This window comes from Acyrthosiphon pisum, chromosome X (genome assembly GCF_005508785.2).
Source record: "Acyrthosiphon pisum isolate AL4f chromosome X, pea_aphid_22Mar2018_4r6ur, whole genome shotgun sequence".
Classification (NCBI taxonomy): Eukaryota; Metazoa; Arthropoda; class Insecta; order Hemiptera; family Aphididae; genus Acyrthosiphon; species Acyrthosiphon pisum.
In genome coordinates this window covers 47,093,899-47,115,131 of record NC_042493.1, presented here as the reverse complement: position 1 = coordinate 47,115,131, position 21,233 = coordinate 47,093,899, and the positions used below count along the sequence as shown (strand labels likewise).

General features: G+C 25.7%; 1 protein-coding gene across 1 annotated transcript in view; it reads right to left on the bottom strand.

The window, feature by feature from the left end:
- Positions 1-17,031: 17,031 nt before the first annotated feature.
- The window catches only part of ACYPI25621 (NADH dehydrogenase [ubiquinone] 1 alpha subcomplex subunit 7-like), a 13,143-nt gene continuing 8,941 nt past the window's right edge, over positions 17,032-21,233 (bottom strand). Inside the window, 2 exon segments of the mRNA NM_001246085.1 lie at positions 17,032-17,969; positions 20,779-20,966. Coding sequence (NP_001233014.1) covers positions 17,906-17,969; positions 20,779-20,966 — 252 coding nt within the window. The 3' untranslated portion in view covers positions 17,032-17,905.

Here is a 21,233-nt window from a genome sequence, read left to right as displayed (position 1 = left end):
TTGGTTCTTAAATTGCAATAAACATAATAATACACTCATTATCATAATTAATTTAATTATTAAACACAATTATAATTATTAGGTATAATTATTATTCCAACGGTATAAATAAATAATAAATATGAATATTGTTTTTAAAACAGGCATCATTATTTTAGTATAGTACCTATACCTAAATCGTACCTATTTAGTTATAATTTATAATACGCCTACAGCCAAATTATCACAATAACTAAAATTGGTAATCAGTTGCCAGTTATAAATAATAGGTAGGTAATACAAATATTAATTAATGGTAATAGTAGTCACTACTTACTAACACTATGGCCGACTCATATAATATGTATTTGGTTACCTATTACTTTATACATATTTCTTTATACTTCACATTCCTACTCGTTATTATTTTTGTACCTATTTATCTAATATTTCAAGTTTCAGAGGACGCTCTGCTACGGTTACACACGTATTTTGTTGTACCCATCTTCCTTAGATAACATATACAAATTGTTAGTAGTTAATACCACATTACCACATTTTCAATACAGTTATCTATTTTGTTTTTAACATTAGAGTATAGTATAGAATTATAGACCTATTATCAAACGATATTATCCTATTATTAAAGACGATGATAATATATCCGTGATCACTCGTCGATTTTATTCTAAACATTTTTTTTTGCAAGATATAAGTATTTCTAAATTGATATAATATTGTATCTATCTATGACCTATGTACTTATCGTTCGCTTTAAAATTAAAACATAAAAAACCGACAAGAGAGCACGGTCAATAGGTACCGTCATAGTTGAGTTTGATACTGGGTCTTACCTAATATTAAAACAATAAAACTGTTTTGGAAATGCGATACGTGAATTTAGTAGTGTTAGTGTTGTATGTGAAATATCGATAACAAAACATGTGTGCAGCGTCCTGAAGACGCTGCATATCCATATTTTACTGTCTCCTGCTCTCCGTCTTACACACGTATTTACCGCATGGAAAATTGTCATAGACTAGTTTTAATAGTGTGTTGTCAGTTTTGATATTGGAGTAAACTGGCCTATTATCAAACTTTTAGGCATGAACATAATCTGTGCTTAAGAGCCGCCGATTTTTTTTGAAAACTGACAGCACACTGTTGAAACTAGTGAACGATATAATATTTTGATTTGATATGTTATACACTTATACGTGTTTGAAAGACAAGAGACACATGGGTTATGGGTAGCGTCCTCTTAAGGAGTTCATTCTTGTATTGTTACATATACTTAGTACAGTACCTTTTTAAGAATTTGATATTTATAAAAAGATTATTATTATATAATTTACTTGAAAAAGTAATGTTCTAAATTAGATTAAAAATGTGTGTACAATATTGTGTATTACAATATATTATATATACTTACATAGCTTTTAGCTTTATATTTACCCGCATATAGTAGACGTGTAAAATTGTATCATATTACCTCACTGGCGTATACGGTACTCTTAAAATGATGTTATTATTTATTACTGAAGGTCTCTGATGTCCACGACGATTAGTGTCTCCTCTGCTCAATGGTAATATAGGTACCTAATGTGTTCATTATAGTCTACTTTTTACTGTCAATATATTTATAATATTATGTATGAAATTGAGTGTGATAATAATTATAAATAACTGTAAATCCAATCTAATGAAACGTTTGTTGAATTAAATTGAGAAATGGAATAGCCAATATTGAATATAACCGAATTAGTCAAGTTAAACAAGAAAACATGATACCTAATATTATATTTATATACAATAAAATAATAGCATTAAATAAAATTATTTATCATATGAGTGTATGGCGCAGTATAATGGTGTATGAACTAAATGAAAAATTGATAAACGATTCCGTCATAAAAAAATACGAAAATGTTAACCATTTAAATGAAACTGTTGTAATCATTATCAGAGGTCAAATGTTCGTGACTCTGTGTATAGACATGAATGGTATAATCGCCCGAATACCGATAGAGATATAAATTGATCTTATAGTCCCATTATATAGACATAACAATAATCATTTTTATTTTTCCCTATCTAATTATTATTATTATTATTATTTTTTAATTATTAAGCAACTTTATTTGGATTTATTATAATATTATACAAGCCACCAGGACTAGGTATGGGTTTTCGAAATGTACATTTAAATACAAATACAAATCATCATTAATAAAATTACAAGTTTATATACAAAATATTTTATAAACAATTATTTCTGTACCTACATAGCCTATTTAATATATTATGATAGTCTTATTCATTATTTTATATTTTTTATCATTCACTGCAGTTTAATACGTATAAACTATAAATGGGTACCTACTTAGCTATTTGACTTGAACCAAAAAAACAAGTGGGTAGGTATTTCAAATTTGGATTAATTATTTTATTTATTTCGAATAAAAATAATAATCAAAATAGATATCGCATCTATATGTGTGCGTCAAATTATGTTTATAAATAAGTGATGACTTAAGGTAAGACATAAAATGTTGAATGAGCAGTTTTATAAAAAAAATATAGTAGGTTACCTATCCATCATGAATTCTCCTAGTTTTATGATTATGTTTATCGCTTTGATGCGACATCAGGAAATTATCGCGGGCTTTTGTAGACGTTATTGAATCATAATGCTATAATTAGATTAAATAGCTATTAAAATAAATTAAATAATTAACATAAATAGGTATAAGTCTTAAATAAATGTGTATTGCCTATAGTGTTGTTACTTTTTCATATATACCTTTGTTATAACTTATAATTTTGTTAAATTCGTTCATCGTGGTGATCTATAAAAAAAATATTATTTTCAATTATCAATTTTCATGTAATAAACGTAGGTATACCATTATACCCACCAGCAACTAAAAAAAGATTTGATTTAATAAAATAATATTAGATAATATATCACTTGAAGTGTGTACCACTATAAATTATATTTATTTTCTTATAGTTATTAACCTATTATTATTTGCCTACCTAATATTCTATTATACCTATTTGTACAACACATAAAATCATATTTACATTTAGATATATATATTATATTAAACTAACGTTAACTCTTTTCAAAGTAGCTAAGACCTACCTATATATACCTTACCTAGTAATAAGTAATATTGTAATAGCTATAATTACTCTTAAACTCGTACTTGATAATTTCAATAATCCAAGTATCTACACATAGGTACATCTTATTTATAATGTATATTTTACATACAAATATGTTATGTATTTTTTAAAGTGATAAGCAACAGACGTTATACAAATATAATGCTATTTTACTCGCGGTTGCGATGATATATTTAAGTAGTTAAATATTTTATCTCAAAAATTATAAACGAAAGTGGTTTGGATTACGCAAAGTTGTTCAACTGGTGTTCGTGTACCTATTATAGTATAAATGTAATGTATATAATTATAGAGAGATTAGGTGCATGGAAATAAAGGCATAGTTAAAACATTAAATGTAAATGAAAAGTAATAAATACAAATTATTTTAATGAATTGAATTTTTTTAACTTGTAGAATATTCTTTATAGTTTATACATTGATTAGAAACATTGACGATAACATGCGCTTTATATGGGTAATAATGTAATATCATGTTATGCATGTATATATAATATTAGATATATTAACAAACCTAATTATAAAAACGACTGCTCAGTTCCCATAAATATGTTATCTATCCCTTCTCTCAATTAGTTTTAATAACGGCAATAATTGGTTTTATAACGAAGTTATGTTTCCTAACAGATTCAACATATTTATATCTAAGTGTTACAATACATTAAAATACAAATACAAAGTAAGCTCATGAAATAGGTAGGAAAATAATCCATAGTTTTTAAAATGTGTTTAAATATAAACTTATATTACTATACTAATTTGAAAATATATAAAAGAAGATATTAAGTAGTCGAGCACAATGTTGTATTAAGACGTATAGGTAAATTTGCGGCTGCACGTAAATTTGTTGAATTATTTCTATGCATTTTTAAAAGAAAATATTTTTATATGGCTATATTGTATATACATATTTTTAATATCTATTAGCAGTTATTATGAGAACCATCATATTTCAAATATTCAAATAATAATTTTACAGCTAAACATATGTTTACTGCACATTTTTGTTTTACTTTACGTTAAACCGACATATTTTGTAGTCTTTGTCTTACAAGTGCGTAGGTAACATAGAAAATTGCACGCTCAGCAGAATTTTAAAACGTACAAACAATTTACAATTTTAAAATACTCATAACTCACTTTCAAATTAAAAAATAATAAAAAGTCCATGAAATTGCCTAGATAATAATCTTACCTTTGAATTTTATAAGAGGTAAATTCATACTAATTTTTAAGCTAACGGAGCTAAACGTGTTCTGCTGAGCCTGAGCGTACAATTTTCCATGTTACGCACATGCAAGACGGAGACAGCAAATGTCGGTGGAACGTCCTCTTACTCTTCTTAAACGAACCAACACGAGCGACGATTCAAAAAGAAGAGAAATTATAAATTATAAATTAATATTACAACCGATTAGGTGTTTTGATGTTGAACTGCGGGCTGACCATAGACATAATATAGATATGATATTATGTCTATGGGGCTGAAAATAATATCAGTTTACCGCATCCATTTTTAGTAAACATAGGCAAAGAAAATCGAGCCTCACGATGATCATTGCGCATGCGCAATTATACTTTTTTAACAGTCTTGTACATTTGCGTACATACGCTTGGGTGTGTAATTTATGTACACAAGTACAAACTTAGAGGCGACGTTAGACGATGCTAATCTGACGTCATTGGAACATTGCTGCAGTCTGAAATACCAGCGTTTGTTTACGTAATAATTATTTCGTGTATTTCTTATCGGTTCATCGCTATTTTTGGGAATAAGCACGAAATGATATTATACAATTTAAAAAATGATAATTCATAATTCATATTATTAAACTTTGTAAAGAAATTGTTCTCAAATAAAATCATAAATACGTTAAATATTATTATCGAAATATTATGCATCATATCTGCATAATATACGCTATATGCCTATATACTATATAGGTGTATATATAGCCAAGAGCTATACTTTTTGAGTATTATTTACTTCAACATTTTAGGTGAGGTGCCATCTCACTTGCCTCACTCCCAAAACCTCCACTAGACAACCATTGAGCAGTTGCATGTAAATTCCACCGACTTCATCATTTTTAAACACAGTCTAACTGTGTAAGGCTCAATAGCTTCAACTATGTATAAGGTGCCATTACGTTATTATCAATGAAAATACAAATTCATGATTTTACCAATAAAATAACAAAAGTTTTTATGTACCTATAATTTTGCATACCTTTATAATACGACCACCTGTTCAAGATTTTTTTTAATTTTAAATATTTTATAATTTTTGCTCATATATATTTTGAATGATTTGATGAGTAAGAACATTATAATTAAAAATAAAGACACTGGTTTGATAATTTAATCTTGTACTACCTACCTAATAAATTCATAAACAACAATATTTATACTCTGAAGCTCGTAATATTTATTATTTATAAAGTATCTACTACGTATCAATATTGCATATTAATTTAAGAGGATGTCAGCGCACTGTTTGTTTTTTCTCTTTGGCCCACGCGCAACTTTGACAAAACGCATTTACGTAAAATCATTTTTTCTATGTTTTTAAGTAATCTTAGGGTAATATCAACCATTACAAAAAATATAGATTAAAATATAATATTTTTGAGCGAATGACATATCGATATTATATTTTATTGTTATTTGACTTTGTATTCGACTTTCAAAATAAACAGTAAAATGTTGTACATTCAAATTATGTTTAAATTGTTTTGAGACAATATTTAGACAAATCGATATCTCATTCCCTCAAAAATATTATTCTCTATCTTTTTTGTAATGAGTGATATTTTTAAGATTACTTAAAAACATAGAAAAAATGATTTTGAGTAAATGCGTTTTGTCAATGTTGCGCGTGGGCCAGAGAGAGAAAACAAATTGTGCGCTAACATCCTCTTAAATGTAAAAAGTAGATTGTTAATGATTATTTAAAATAAAATGTTTATAATTTTCAATGTAAAAATAAGAAAATCTATGAATACAAATCAAGGTCATATTTTTAATTTTTAAGTGCATGTTTATGCTATACGCAAAACTAATATTATTACATTTTTAGTACATTGAAGCTGAATTAGTGTAATAAAAAAGTAGGTAAGTGAATTCAATGGACAATGATATAATAATATAATTGTATTAGAAAAACGATTCTGAGTGGAGACGGTTTGTCAGTCAGCAGTCAAGATATTTTATATTGTTATTAATTATTATTTATTATAGCCTGTAAGTTGAATGAATATTATAATATTTTTTATTTGTTTCTATAGTGATAAACAAAGCGTGGAAATTAAAATCCCATTTTTAGCGGTTTTCGTAATTTGTCGGTGGTTTTTCCCGTGGCATTAAATAACTATTGAGAAAATCAAAAAATGACCTCCCTAAAGTACCATCTTGATCTAATTGCTAAAAGATAATGTACTATATACGTTGAAATCGAAGCACTCCTTCTGGTAGAAATTTTGTATACAGGATAAAAAAATAAATAAATAAAATAAACACCATTGTAAAACCACTATTTTCCTCGCTTCGCTCAGAATCTAATACGAATATAATTTTTTCCAGTATAGAGTACTTAGGCGGGACTGCTGTTGGTTGGACAGGGATATAAGATAATAATATGATTTATAATGCTTGTGTAAGACATTTTTTATCGATTCTTTCACACGAAAACGGCGGCCTCTTTAATATGCATAGCATATAGACCATATAGTATGTACTTAGTACTAAATGTATTATGTAGGTATAATACCTACATTGTTATATTAAACTTATATTTATATATATACACTGCAGTAGCGAGTAATCAGTAATGCTGCACTGCTGCAGTTGCACGCTCATCTGCAGACACTGCAGTTTTAAAAAATGATGATTATTTATTATTGTACCCAAGGTGGATATATATATATATATATCTCCACCTTGATTGTACCGACGCATGTAAACGCTTTAAGTCACCGTATGTCAACTATTTGTATTTACACTTTATGTCTATTTCGCTGATTACAGCACTACAGCAGTAAACTATAATTTAAATGACGACCGTGACACTGAACAGTATAACCGTATAGGTAGGTATTAGGTACATACAAAATACCTAACTATTTTAAAGTTTGAACTTAATTAATTTACGATTATATAAAATTAAAAAAAAAAAAACAGTGAAGTTGCTCTAACTGTGCAGAATGTTTTAAGTGTAGGTTTTGAGCGAGTCACTGTAATAGATCATGGATGTGTTGAATTTGAATTCAATGATATATTGTTGAATAAAAAAACAATTCTGAACGTAATCGGGGCTTCAACATCTATTTCAGGGGATAAAATATTTTAATATTAGTTAGTATATTAGTAATTTATTTTCATATTATGTACCTGTATTAAGATATCATAGTATAGCCAGTATAATAGGTATACGGCATAAGTTCATAAGCTTAGTTTTTCTAATTTAGAACTATGGGAATCAAAAGTAGGAAATTTACATTTAGGTACAGAATACTAGTTTTTGACAAAATATATATTAATTATTTTGTTAATATTCAAAACATATAAATTGTAGAAACTTTAAATATTTTAATAATACCTAACTTATAAAATCACTAACTGAATATTCCGGCTTCCCCCATGTGTAGTTTTTTATGGCAAATCCTATATAGTAAAGATACGCTAAAAGGTGTACTCAGTTTGAATGTTCAGATATTCAATATTAAAACGTAATAAATGAGGGGAGTTATAAAACATACCCCTATCAGATTTGATACAAAAAAATGTACAATACAATATTATAGTAGGTATATAACCTTCAATATATAGTAAGTATATATGTATAATTAACGTACTCTAGAATGTTCTACAAATAAAAATTATAGTGATCAGAGTGTATTAATGTTAATAAATTTAAATTTGTATTTAAATTGGTTTACGCATTGCTTTCGTGCTTTTTATTAAACATTAATTACTCTGGTTACTGATAGATTTTTTTTTATGAAGGGGGGATTGATACTTAAGTCGTCTCACCAAAAAAATACCACCAAAACCACCACTGTGGTTGTCCCAGACTTTTGAAGCGGGTTGTCAACCACTAGCCTAGGCCTCTTTGAGCCGGAGTGCCGTGGACAAGCCCGGATTAAGGGGTGAAGGGGGGAAGGGGGGCACGATCCCGGGGTCCATTGATTTTTGGGGCCCATCATTATCCCCAAAATATATTTTTTAACGTGTTCGATACAGTTTTCAAAAAAAAAAAAAAACTATTTATGTAGGTAGGTAAATTATTATTAGAAATTATAAAATAAAATTGTTCTTAATTTTATATCACGAAAAATAACTATAAATAATGAACTATGTTTTCCAACAATTTTGTTTATGTTTTTTTTTTTTGAGAATTTTAGATTATATAAAAGTATATAAAAGGTAAAGTTATAAAACAAAATTATTTAGCTCATGTAAATTAGGTATTTCAGTTAAAAGTAATAATGCGTATTATACTATACTTTAGAAGACCATAGTTAATAACCTAGCTAACCAAAATTGATCATTTGAGTGTCAAAATGTTTAGAAAAAAAGTTTTTCCAGAATCCATCAAAAAATAAAGTGGTTACAATTTGAAAAAATAAAGTCGATTTTATAATTGTCACAATTGCGTGTTTCAAATTTTTGAAAATGTTATAAAAAAATGTCCTGTTAAAAATAAGAAACACTACGCCTTTTTTTGTTTTAACGAAATTCTATATCATCGATCCAAAATTGTTAAAAAAAAAACCCACGTACGCGTACTATGATATAAGATATACGCTGTATATTTTTTGTATAGTAAAAAAAATATACAATAATATAAAGTTGTTAATATGTAATGATACAATTATTTTGAAGTTAAAGTTGAAAGGGGGCCCACTAAGTATATGGTGTCCCGGGGCCCAATTGATCCTTAATCCCGGCTTGGCCGTGGATTTGTACTACCTATATATAATATATTTTGGGGAGATGTAGAAGTAGTATTTGTCGGTGAACACAATTGGGAATTATAGTATAAAATGCTAGATGATAGAGAAAAATAAATAAATAAATAACTGTAGGTAAGTATTGATTTGTTTGTGTATAGATTGGGAAATCTTGTTATTTTGGAATTTGGTCCTTAGACAGCCAAACGACAAATGACTTGAACTGAGAAAAATAAATATAATATGTAGGAAAATATTATTTATTAAATATGATACTTAGATACCTAATAATAATAAAACTAATAAATAATCATCGCATCCGCTTAGTGCAGACAATTACCACACGCTCACATATAATATAATAATAACACACAAGCACACATCTTTTAAAATTTCAATAATGGGATAGTAATATATAGTCTAAACGACATATTATATGCCTACAAAAAAAAAAGCAAAACGAGTGCGTCCCTGACGCTCGTATAGACGCAACGGAAACACATCAAGGTAATAAGCGTAGGTACAATATACATTAAGAAAACATACAGACCTAACCTAACCATACGGCCCGTCCGATACACACTAACACACATAATCTCAACTAGACCTACATTTAAGGGTGTCTTAAAATTGTTAACATCCGTCAAATATAGCCGAATATTGTTAATTTTGATATTTTTTGTAAGAAAGTTGCGACCATCGTTCGATTTTTTGGTTATTCCTCGTTTGCGCATCAGCATTCAGCATATTTAATGAAATATTTACCGTATTTAAAATAATAAAATTACAGAGAGATAAGTAGATAACACACTTGAAATCGATTTTAATTTGGTAAATATTTTCGGTTAATTGATGGACAAACATTGAGAAATACCCTTGTGATGTGTAATACGGTAAAATTGATTTCCATTGCACATGGTACCTACAATTAACGTACTGAAAAAAATGAAATTACTCTGAGTATACACAATAATATATACTACTTTGAGGCATTTTATTTGCATACATTGTACAGTTTTTAAATTAAGTACCTATATAATATTATAATATGTGATTTATGAGAATTATTAAACTTTCAAACTGACTGAATATTACTTACTTTTTTAGTACCTACGTTGAATTCAATGATGAATCATTAAAAACATACGAAAAACAATTTTAAATGATTAGGTAATATTTTATTAACAATAAATGAATTATTTGTATTGGGAATTTGGACATTCCATTCCAAAAAAAATATAAACTAGAATTGCCTAGTAAAGTGAATATAAAAAATGAGTGTCGCTCTGCTGTACAGTAGGTTACAAGTGGGTCACTGTAATGGATTGTGTTAAATTTGAATTCAATGGTATAATATCATTGTATAAGAAAAACGAGCGAAGACAGTCAGTCAGCCTATGATATTATACTAAGTATATTTGATGAGATTATTGTGAATAAAGTAATTTATATATTATAACCTATTTACGTGGAACCTTGTTTTTAATTTTCAATCCGTAGCTATAAAAGTTTAAAATGTATATATTTTTAAGTTCAAATTTGATAAATTTTATAAAAATATGAACTTTTAGCGCTCATAAAAATTTAATTTTACTTTCTTGTAGAAATTTTTTTTTTTGATAAAGGTAGACAGTTATGACTTATGGGGAATCTTGTATTAGATTTAAAAAGAAAATATCTTATTTCGTCCTATAATTGAAACTCAATATATCTATTAAAAAACTGTGTTTATATACTTTTTAAATTTTTAAGTTACAATATAAAATGCTTATGAGAAATCTTGTTTTAAATTTTCAAACCTTAGTTATAAACATTAAAATATTTTTGTACCTCTATAACAAGTAACAACTTATAAAGAACCTTGTATTACATTTTCAAGCTTTCTGATCCAGGGAATAATATGTTTAACGGTGCTTAAAGAAAAAAATACTAATTTCAAATATCTATTAATAACTAAAATATAGTCAATATAGTTTGAAAATTATACAGTGTATAGAAAATTCTAAATTAAATATTGAAAATTTCATGTAAATTACAACACAATAAGAAATTGCTCGATGAGAATTCGTTAATTTACGGGTGAATATTCAATGTCAAATGCAACCAACTACATTCACTTTCCCACCAGAAAAGATACTGAAGTTGAAAATCAAAGTATTATTTCTTATACTTATCGTGTACGACACAAAAAAAAACACATAATTGTACAATCGCTCTTCACTCCACTCAGAATTAAAAATTATAAGTCTTTTATATCATAACATTTTAACTAATTTTGAGCTTTTATTTTATAATGAATATATATTGTATTGCGTATTAAAATATATGTACCTAAAAATAACTCAAAATTTAAACTTATAAAGTTATAAAAATTGGTTAAAAATGATTATAGTAAGGTCATGAATGTAAGATGAAATATAGGTAAAAATAGCATACATAATACATAATACATCTAGCTCTAAACTTACCTATATTTTTCTTTTTCAAATTTATTTATTTATTTAATTATTTATATGAATTAACGTCATTCGGCTTTTTACAAACATTATTTATAATAGGACATATTATATGTAGGTATATAGATGAACATAATATAGTAAATTAATGATAGTAATAATAGTAAAGTAACAAAGTAACAATATAAAATTATACAAACATTAATGTGGCCTTGGTACTAGAGATTTACTATTATTGGTAATGGACATCATTAATATTATTAATAATATTTATGTTTGGTAGCTTTATTATGCGCATAGTATAAAGACAAATCTAACAAAAAATTGCCTTTGCTTCATTGGATAATTAGTAAATGTGAGAAATAATATTATGAATACACTTTTCACAAAATTGATTTTGGTTTTTGGCGTAACTCCAAAACAAATACATGACATTTTCACTGGTAGTTTATATTTGCATTTTCTATACACGATAAAATTTACAAAATATTTTGACTTTTGTTGGGCTGTTTACGAACATTGTCAGTTTTCAATTTTTTTCAGTTTTTTTTCTACAAATATCAATAAAATATTATTTGTTGGGTAAAAAAGCGTGAAAAATTAATGCAAGGCTTCTGATATATTGTTACAGTACAAGTTGAAAAATATTAAAAATACATAGGCACAATATTTTTTTATAAGCATTTAAATTCGAATTTTGTCAAATTTAATAATTTTTTTGTAGTTAAAAATTTATAAAATGTTCAACATTTATAGCTAAGGATTAAAAATTTAAAACAAGATTCCACAAAAATAGGTTATATATGAATTGCTTTATTCATAATATCATCAAATATACTTAGTAATATCATAGGCCGACTGACCGTTTTCGCTCATAATCGTTTTTCGTATATACAATGATATTATATCATTGAATTCAAATTTAACACTATCCATTACAGTGACCCACTTGTAACCTACTGTACAGCAGAGCGACATCCACTTAGCCACATTTCTTATTGTTGATGTCTTATAGAAATGAGAAATTTTAATTCACAGTGGACCAAAAGTCTCAATCTGTTGCTGATTATTTTGTTAATTACTATAATAGTACTATATTATTAGTACATGCCATATTTATAATTTTTTTAGTCACTGTAGAATGATGTGAATAGGTAATAGTATTAAAATTAATCAAAATATTTAAAAAATTTAATTTTGAATATTAAATTATATTAATATATTTATAAAAATGTGAAGTTGCCACGAATATATTTTGAACGATAACATATCTAAAATCGTAATTCTACGTTGAAAAATCCAATTTCATCAAAATTTGAATTGCTGCAAATGTTTATAAAAAAACTGATAATATATTTAAAAAATATTTAAGTTTTTGTAAGAACTATTTAAACATAACTCTTAAAAGAACAGCTATTATGTTAAGTTTATGAAACCATTTAGTTACTTAAAGTTAGGTATACAACACAAGGTACCATTTACAAATAATTATATTTTGAAAAGGAGATTTTACCTAACATTTTAAAAGTACGTATTCAATTACATTTTTTTGATTATAATTCTTTAAAAATAAAACTTTAAAAGGACTGAAAACAAATAATGACTTTCTTAAGACAAATTTCAATTGTAAAATTCAGTACGTACTAAAATGTGTAATGTAAATAAATATTTAAATACATAGGTATAAATATACATAATAATATAGTATAGGTAGTATACTAATATATAAGTGTATACCTTTAGCCGTATATTTAGGTACCTATATAGATACAACATAGTTTAATGAAATATTAAAATGTTTCGATAATTAATAAACAATCAAGTATAAACGGTTACTGAGTGAGGTACCTACCTAATAATATAGGCAATCTTAAAGCTATAATGAATAGATATTTTACATAGGCATTAAATCATATTAATACAAAACTACAAAAGTGATATTTGTAGCTTAGGAAATTGCATTACAGCTTAATATTTCTTTTGAAATAAATAAGTATTATCTTGTTTTTTGACCTTCTAAATTTCTTATCTAGTTCCGAGGAACCCGTGGTGTTCTGGTCCGTGTTGAAGTTGGGTAATTCGATGTTTATCGGTTTATAATAATCAGTAGGTACCTATACTATAATATACATTCAACTATAGTTTTATCATTTTTATGTGTATATTACAAATGTTTTTTTTTCATAGGTACCTACCTACCTCACACTGCAGTCGCGCCTAAACGTGTAGGTACTAATTATAATACATACAAAGATGTTATATCTCTAATCGTCTTAAAACTTAAGGCCGATATTTGATTTGTAATCATAGAAGGAAAGAAAATCGATTAAAAGTCTTATTACAATTTCTATAAAATTGTTTTTCAAAGGTCAAGAGAGAAAAGTCGCTAGAGCCCAGTGGGTTACCAGATTCACCGACGACTCGACTTAAGGCGGTTTCTCAATGGTATAACGGCGGCGGTAATGTTCTACGTTGTAACTGGGGAGCAACAGCACATAATATACTTATATACCTATTCATGTAACTCAATAATCAAGCAAAACAGTGATTATTATATGAATAGATACCTAAATACCTATCTAATAAATAATAATAATACTTATTTGCATTGGACGTCACATGCTGTATATAATCTCAGACGTCGGTAAAAAAAATGTTATTACATAATCCAGTCTCTAATCAAAAACTATTCTTTTCGAATCTTACATATTAGCATCATTATAATATTATTATCATATTATATTCACATCCATAGGCATGTCTATACGTCATAGGCCTTCATGGCCGGGAGGCGGGAAGGCAAAACTTAAATTTACATGATACCTACTTACATATTTGTTTATGTTTGGAACTATGAACAAATATAACTGGGCCGTTAATTGTTTTAATAAAATAAACCCAGTGACGTGCGCATGGAGGGAGGTTAGGGGTTGTATTCCCCCATTGTCTATTTATTTCCGACCTACATAAAACAACTTATTAGTTATTACAGCTGTGCTAGTCATTACTTTTTCATTACTTATTAATTTTATTTGTGGGGTAAAAATGTTTAAAATTTAATGCAAGGTTCAAAATATATTTTTAAAATTGCAGTTGATAAAATATATTAAAAATACATGGTCACCATTTTTTTTATAAGAATTTCAATATCGAATTTTGAAAAAATACGTAAAAATCACGAAAATGTGCAAATTATTTGTGTTAGAAATTCCTAAAAATTATTCTTTTTAAATCTAAAAAGATGCGAAAATTTTCATCATTCATTTGTCTACCTTAATCAAAAAAAAAAAAAGTACCGGTAAGTCAAATTACATTTTTAAGAACATTTTAAGTTGAATTTTTACAATTTTTGATATTTACTCGATTTCTCATGTAGCGATTTTCTTATTTTGTTGCCTTTCAAAAACTAATAACCACAGACACTTGAAAAATATTTATTCTATAATTTCCTATACTTGGTAAAATTTTCAAAATATTTAGACTTGTTTTAAGCTGTTTACAAATCTTTATAATTTTAAACTTTTTTAGTTTTATTTTTCTATAAATACCAATGACTTCTCTAAAAAAGACTTCACAGGAAAAACCGTCATGCTCAGTAGAATAGTCAGATTTTATTAATTTTTTTTCTATTTAAAAGGAGAACATTTTTACTTTACTTTAATTAGTGGTAGAAAAATACATTTGAAAAAGAACAATTAATATAGTGCATTATTCAAATGCATATTTAAGCTTCTATAATTATAATTTTGAAAATCGAGCTTTGATCTGATCTGAATTAATATTCTTTTTTATTAAATAAAAAAAATTTAACCAAATCCGACTATTCTACAGGGCGTGAGAGTTTTTTATGTAACACATATCAATTAAAAATGTTTGAAAATAATTTTTTTGACTTTTTAATTATTATTATATACTCATGCGTTTTGTCAAATAGTGATAAATTATGCAAATGCATTAAAACAGTGGAATTTCATATTATTTTGTTGCACAGATGGCATGACTATGGTATTCTTTCAACCCCTTATTTTCCCCTTTAAGAGGATCCTAACCTTGAGGGATGAATTTTTTTCAAAACCCGTTCTCAGAGGACATCTCTTACCTATAAGCTACACAGATCAAGTAGTTATTAATATTTCGTATTTAATCAAAAATACCACTCTATTTTATATAATATAAGCAAGGTTGGGCAAGTTAACTATTTTTTTTAACTCGTTAAGTTTAAAGTTAAAAGTTACTTTCCTTTTTTATTTAACTTGTTAAAGTTACAAGTTAGTTGGAAAAAATAAGTAACTTTACTTAGTTAAAAATAATTTTTTTTTCATATAAAACTTATAATTACACCATTTACACCTCATGTTAAAGATCTACAAATAACATAATATTATAATGTAGGTCTTTATATCTTAAAAAAATGTATTTTGTTGTAAGTACTTATATATTATGAAATCCAACAAAATAATTAAATTATTTGTATATTTTATTTTTTTACCTAAAAGTTTTCCAAAGTGATGGTAAAACTTTTAAATTTTACTTTGTTATTACCAACTATGAACTAAATATTAATAATCAAATTAATTATAAAAGTATATAATTTAACGTGATTATAAAATGAATTAACGAGTTCAGTTATAAGTAACTTTAAAAAAAAAGTAATACGTTAAGATAGAAGTTACTTCTTAAAAAAAAGTAACTCGTAACTTAGTTAAAAGTAACTTAACTTTATAACTTAACTTTAACTTTTTAACTCGTTAATGCCCAGCCTTGAATATAAGGATACTGACTTCAGTGCATCGTAAGGTGTTATCAAACTAAGACTTCATTCATTTTTTAAATATAAATATTTACATAAATATAATATAGTTTTTAGTTTTAAATACATTAAAATTAATTATTAACTATTTAAACTAATTCAAATAACTGTTGACTTATTTCATTGTACGAAATATTAAATAAATATTTATAAAAAGTATCTTGTTTTATCAGTCATGGGAAATTTGAAATTATTTCATCAAATTAATTCAATAGTAATTATAAATTATCTTTTATAGTAATCTTTTTAACCTGCTGTAAATCACTTAAGAGGTATTCTCCCAAGGTTTCATTTTGGTACTTTTACCATAATGGCACATTTAAAATTTTATTTAAAATACATTTTATTCATATTTGTTAATTGTTTTATTACAAATCAATATTTACAAAACCTAACTATTTGTTTTATAAATGTTACATATAGATATGATTGCAATATTATAGATATCAAACTTTAAATTATGCATTTCCAATCAAATTGTATTAATTATAATTATCTGATTAAAGATTATGTTAAGTCCTGAATATGTGTGTGAAAAAATATAATTATTAGAAGAAATTAGTTTAGACATTTAGTATGTTTGTTGTGGTTGTTTTGACCAGTGCGACTAACAACAGAAACTGGACTAATAAAGAAAAAAATATTTTTAAAGAATCAAAAACATAAAACTGCATTTAAAATAATTAAATTATTAACAAGGTTATAAACATTTTTAATAAAATGAGCTAGCACATTTTTTATTAATTGTGTTCTTTTGTTTATAATTTGAAAACTATTTTTCCTTTTAGATGAAATTATAAATTATTTATAAAATATTCAGTTATAAACACGTAGACTGCGTATGTCTTTTTGCGATTTTCACCCAGTGTGTATAACGAAAGTAAAAACAAAATAAATTTTAAAAAAATATAAAGAAACTACTCATAACGATGTATATATGCATATTTAAAAACATGCGTTTAATCCACGCTAAATAATAATAAAATAACATTCAGCCACACGTAGGGAATTTTAAACCATTTATTTTAAATGTATAGTAGACGCCATATGGCGTCAAATGCGTTGATGAATGATACTTATAACGCCAATTGGCGTCAGTACGCAGTCAACGTGTTATATAATTTTATCTCATGTTTAATCATTAGTCATTACTTATTACATAATATTATGTTTTCTTTATTTAATTTTTTTTTTAAATTTATTTTGTTTTGTGTATAACATAAATATAAGTATTTATTAAAAATAATAGTTGAATAAAATATTATATTTTACTGATAATAGTAGATAATAAAATAAATGTTGAAACTTATATTATAATTTATAATACAAAATAACTAAAAAGGTAAATATAAACTAATATAATAATAATTATTATTAAACATCCTTTATCAATTTAACATTTGATTACTAAAAATAAAAATTCAGTTGCCATTTTTAAGACATTTGTTTATTTAAATCTACTGATTATACCATATAGTTCAATACATTTACACTACTATGTATAAAATCACACAATTTTAATCCCAGTGGAAAACTTTTCCTGGAAGAGGCACTTTTGATGGGCAGCCAGGATCAGGTTTCCTAGAACAATTTATAAAATTATTTATTGTAATATTATATATCCATTAGAGGCAGTCAAATAATTGTTATTAATTGATTGATTATTACATTTTATATTATGAATTATAATAATTATAAGCAATAAACATTGTATTAGACTTTTGTTGTTCATCTAAAGTGATAAATAAAATCAACTGATAAATAAATGTTAAAATTGAAACAAATCATTACTAGGTATTTAAACAATTGGAGTCTTAAATAAATTATGTGCAAAGAACAGTACTTTTATATTTTAAACATTATTTAGTTAATTATTGAAAACATAAAAAAAAGAAAGGTAGATAATGTTCTGCTGTATAGTAAGCTACAAGTGAGTCACTGTAATGGATGATATTAAATTTGAATTCAATGATATAATATATTTATATACGAAAAACAATTCTGAGCGGCGCCAGTCTGTCAGTCAGTCTATATTATAATATTTTAAAATTACAACAAAATAATTAAGATCGTTATTCATTGTTTAAATATCTAATTTTGACTAATTTGAACTTAAAATAGGAATAAAAAAACTCTGTTTATATATAATTTTTTTTAGATTTTTTGGTGGCTAAATAAACTTTTCATGAAATAGCTTGTTTTAAATTTTCAATCCTTAACTATACAACTGAAAATTTTAAACTAAAAAACTTTAAATATAAAAATGTTTGCATAATATGTATCTTGAATATTTTTTAACAGTTATTATAAAAACTTATGAGGAACTTTGGATTCAATTGTCAAGCTTATTGATTAAACAAAAATTATTTCATTGATATTTATAGAAAAAAAACTAAAAAAGTTGAAAAATTCAAGTCTACAAATGTACAAATAGCTCGAAATGAGTAAAAATATTTTGAGTCTTATGTTTAGTAAAAACGATAAAAAAACATTTAGTGAAAAATTCAAGTCTACAAATATTTGTTTTTAAATTTTTTTTGTTTTTTTTTTGCAAAAGGTGGGAAAGCTTATGAGGAATCTTGTATTAATTTTGAAATCTTAGATATGAATAGAAAAATTGTTATGAACTTATTACTTGAAATAGTTTACAAATTTTCGTAATTTTGACGAAATTTGTCTTTTATAAAAAATGTTTACGTAATATTAACATCCAGTGAAAACTTAAAGTATCTACGGTTATTACTTATTAGATTCTTAAATACATAAAAAGTTAAATCAATTTTGTCGAAAACTGGGTTTGCATAAATATTTCTGTATTCCTGACACTTTTAAAAACTACTAGAAATATTCAAATTTGAGCTATCAAAAGTACCAATTAGATCCACTTTCTCATCAGAAATGATACGGAAGTTGAAAATCCTAGACAAAATGTTCACAGAAAAAAAAACAGATCATTGTAATATCAATACTGTCTTCTTTATATTTAACATAATATACCTACATAAATCATGTTTAACATATTAATAAAATTGTAGTGTATAATTATTTGTACAATTTTAACAAGTTTTTAAAAGAAATATTTTAAAACAATTCAATGTAGAATATTATTTTAAACTTCAATTTTTTTATTACACAATCTTAAAATGTTTGAAGCTTGGAATTAAATCTTTTATAAAGAGTTTTAGCCAATTTTTGGATGAGGGGAATATAGGATCATTATGGAATTTGGAAACATAGTATGAGACTTTAATGATTCGATAGAAACATTTGGATTGGAAGGTTCTGAGCCCCAGAGCTGGTTTCTGTAGGTCCATATGAGTTTGAGTAGGGTTTTGTATATAAGTATTCTGTTATTATGGCTTAGGTGTTTTGAGGTAAAAACACTATTTAAGATAGTCTAGACTCTAGTTTACTAGTAGTAGTACTAGTTTACTATCTTAAATTGTAAGTAGGAAGGAATTTAATGTCTATAATACAATCCATAAAACTATGTGTTTACATTCTGAGCTAAGAGCACTTAAAGTAACAAAACAATATATTATTATGTGTTATAATATAAAACATGTACATAAATAGGTTAGGTTAATCTTATCGATTTCTAATCTTGGTAATAATAAAAAATCCTGAATCTACCTAATACTTTCGTAATATAAAATAAATAAGTCATACTTTAAATTGAATTGTTTTGAAATATTTTCATTAAAAACTTGGTGAGATTATACAACCATTATTATTTAAGTAATTACTAGAATTATAATAATCTATTGAATAATTATATGTCATACTCAATAAAAAAAAGAATGAAAGCAGGTAACCGCTTTGTTGTAGAGCAGGTGTCAAGTGTACCTCGTCATCGAGTAAGTCATTGATGAATCATATCATACCAAAAGCAATTCTGACTGAAGACAGTCTGTCAGTCTTTATTACTAAGTATATGTTATGAATTTATGATAAATTTATATTGTTACTAAAGTAATTTATTTTACTATTAGCAAAACAGTAAGTTGAATTATTTTTTGCCAAAAAATTACATTAATTATTACAATTATTAACATAAATTATTATAATATTTATATAATTTATTACTATTATTAACTCATAAAGTCATTTTTGACTTATAGTAAAATGGTGTCATCAGATTAATAAATTAATTAATCAGGTATTACTAATTTTATCCATTTTTAACTACAATAAATGTTGCATTTTACTTTAAATTACATACACAGAAATTGCACATATTGTAAAATCAATGCATTCATCGCTCCACTCAGAATCTAGGACTGAATTATTAATTTTTGTATTTACTGTCTACATTGACTGGCCAAACCAAATTTTCCATTACTATATATAAAATATGTTATTCTATTTAATTTAAAATACGAATAATTACTTTGTATTTTCAATAAGTTTTGAACTATTTTCAAAAATTATTACTGGTTGTGTAACTTCTCTACGGCTGTCACGTGTACAATAATAATTATTGAAAACTGTATGATTAGGTCCTCCTGGAACATCAGGTGGAGGTTGAGTGGCTGACGAGACTTCATCAACCATTCTTATATTAGGCTTGAAATTTCTCTATAAAAACAGTAAATAAATTAGTATCACTGATAATATAACTTAAAAAAATTATTTGTTCTAATTACTATATTATAAAATATAGTTTAAATTATTTAAAATTATACCTCAACTAAATTCATTACACTCTGTATTTCACTTTTGGTGGTACTAAAATAATTCTGATAATATACTTACAATCATCTATTTAGCAGACCAAAGCGTATATTAATTATTAATGGTTATTTAAGAGGACGTTATACCCGCATGTGTTGTCTCCGTCTTACA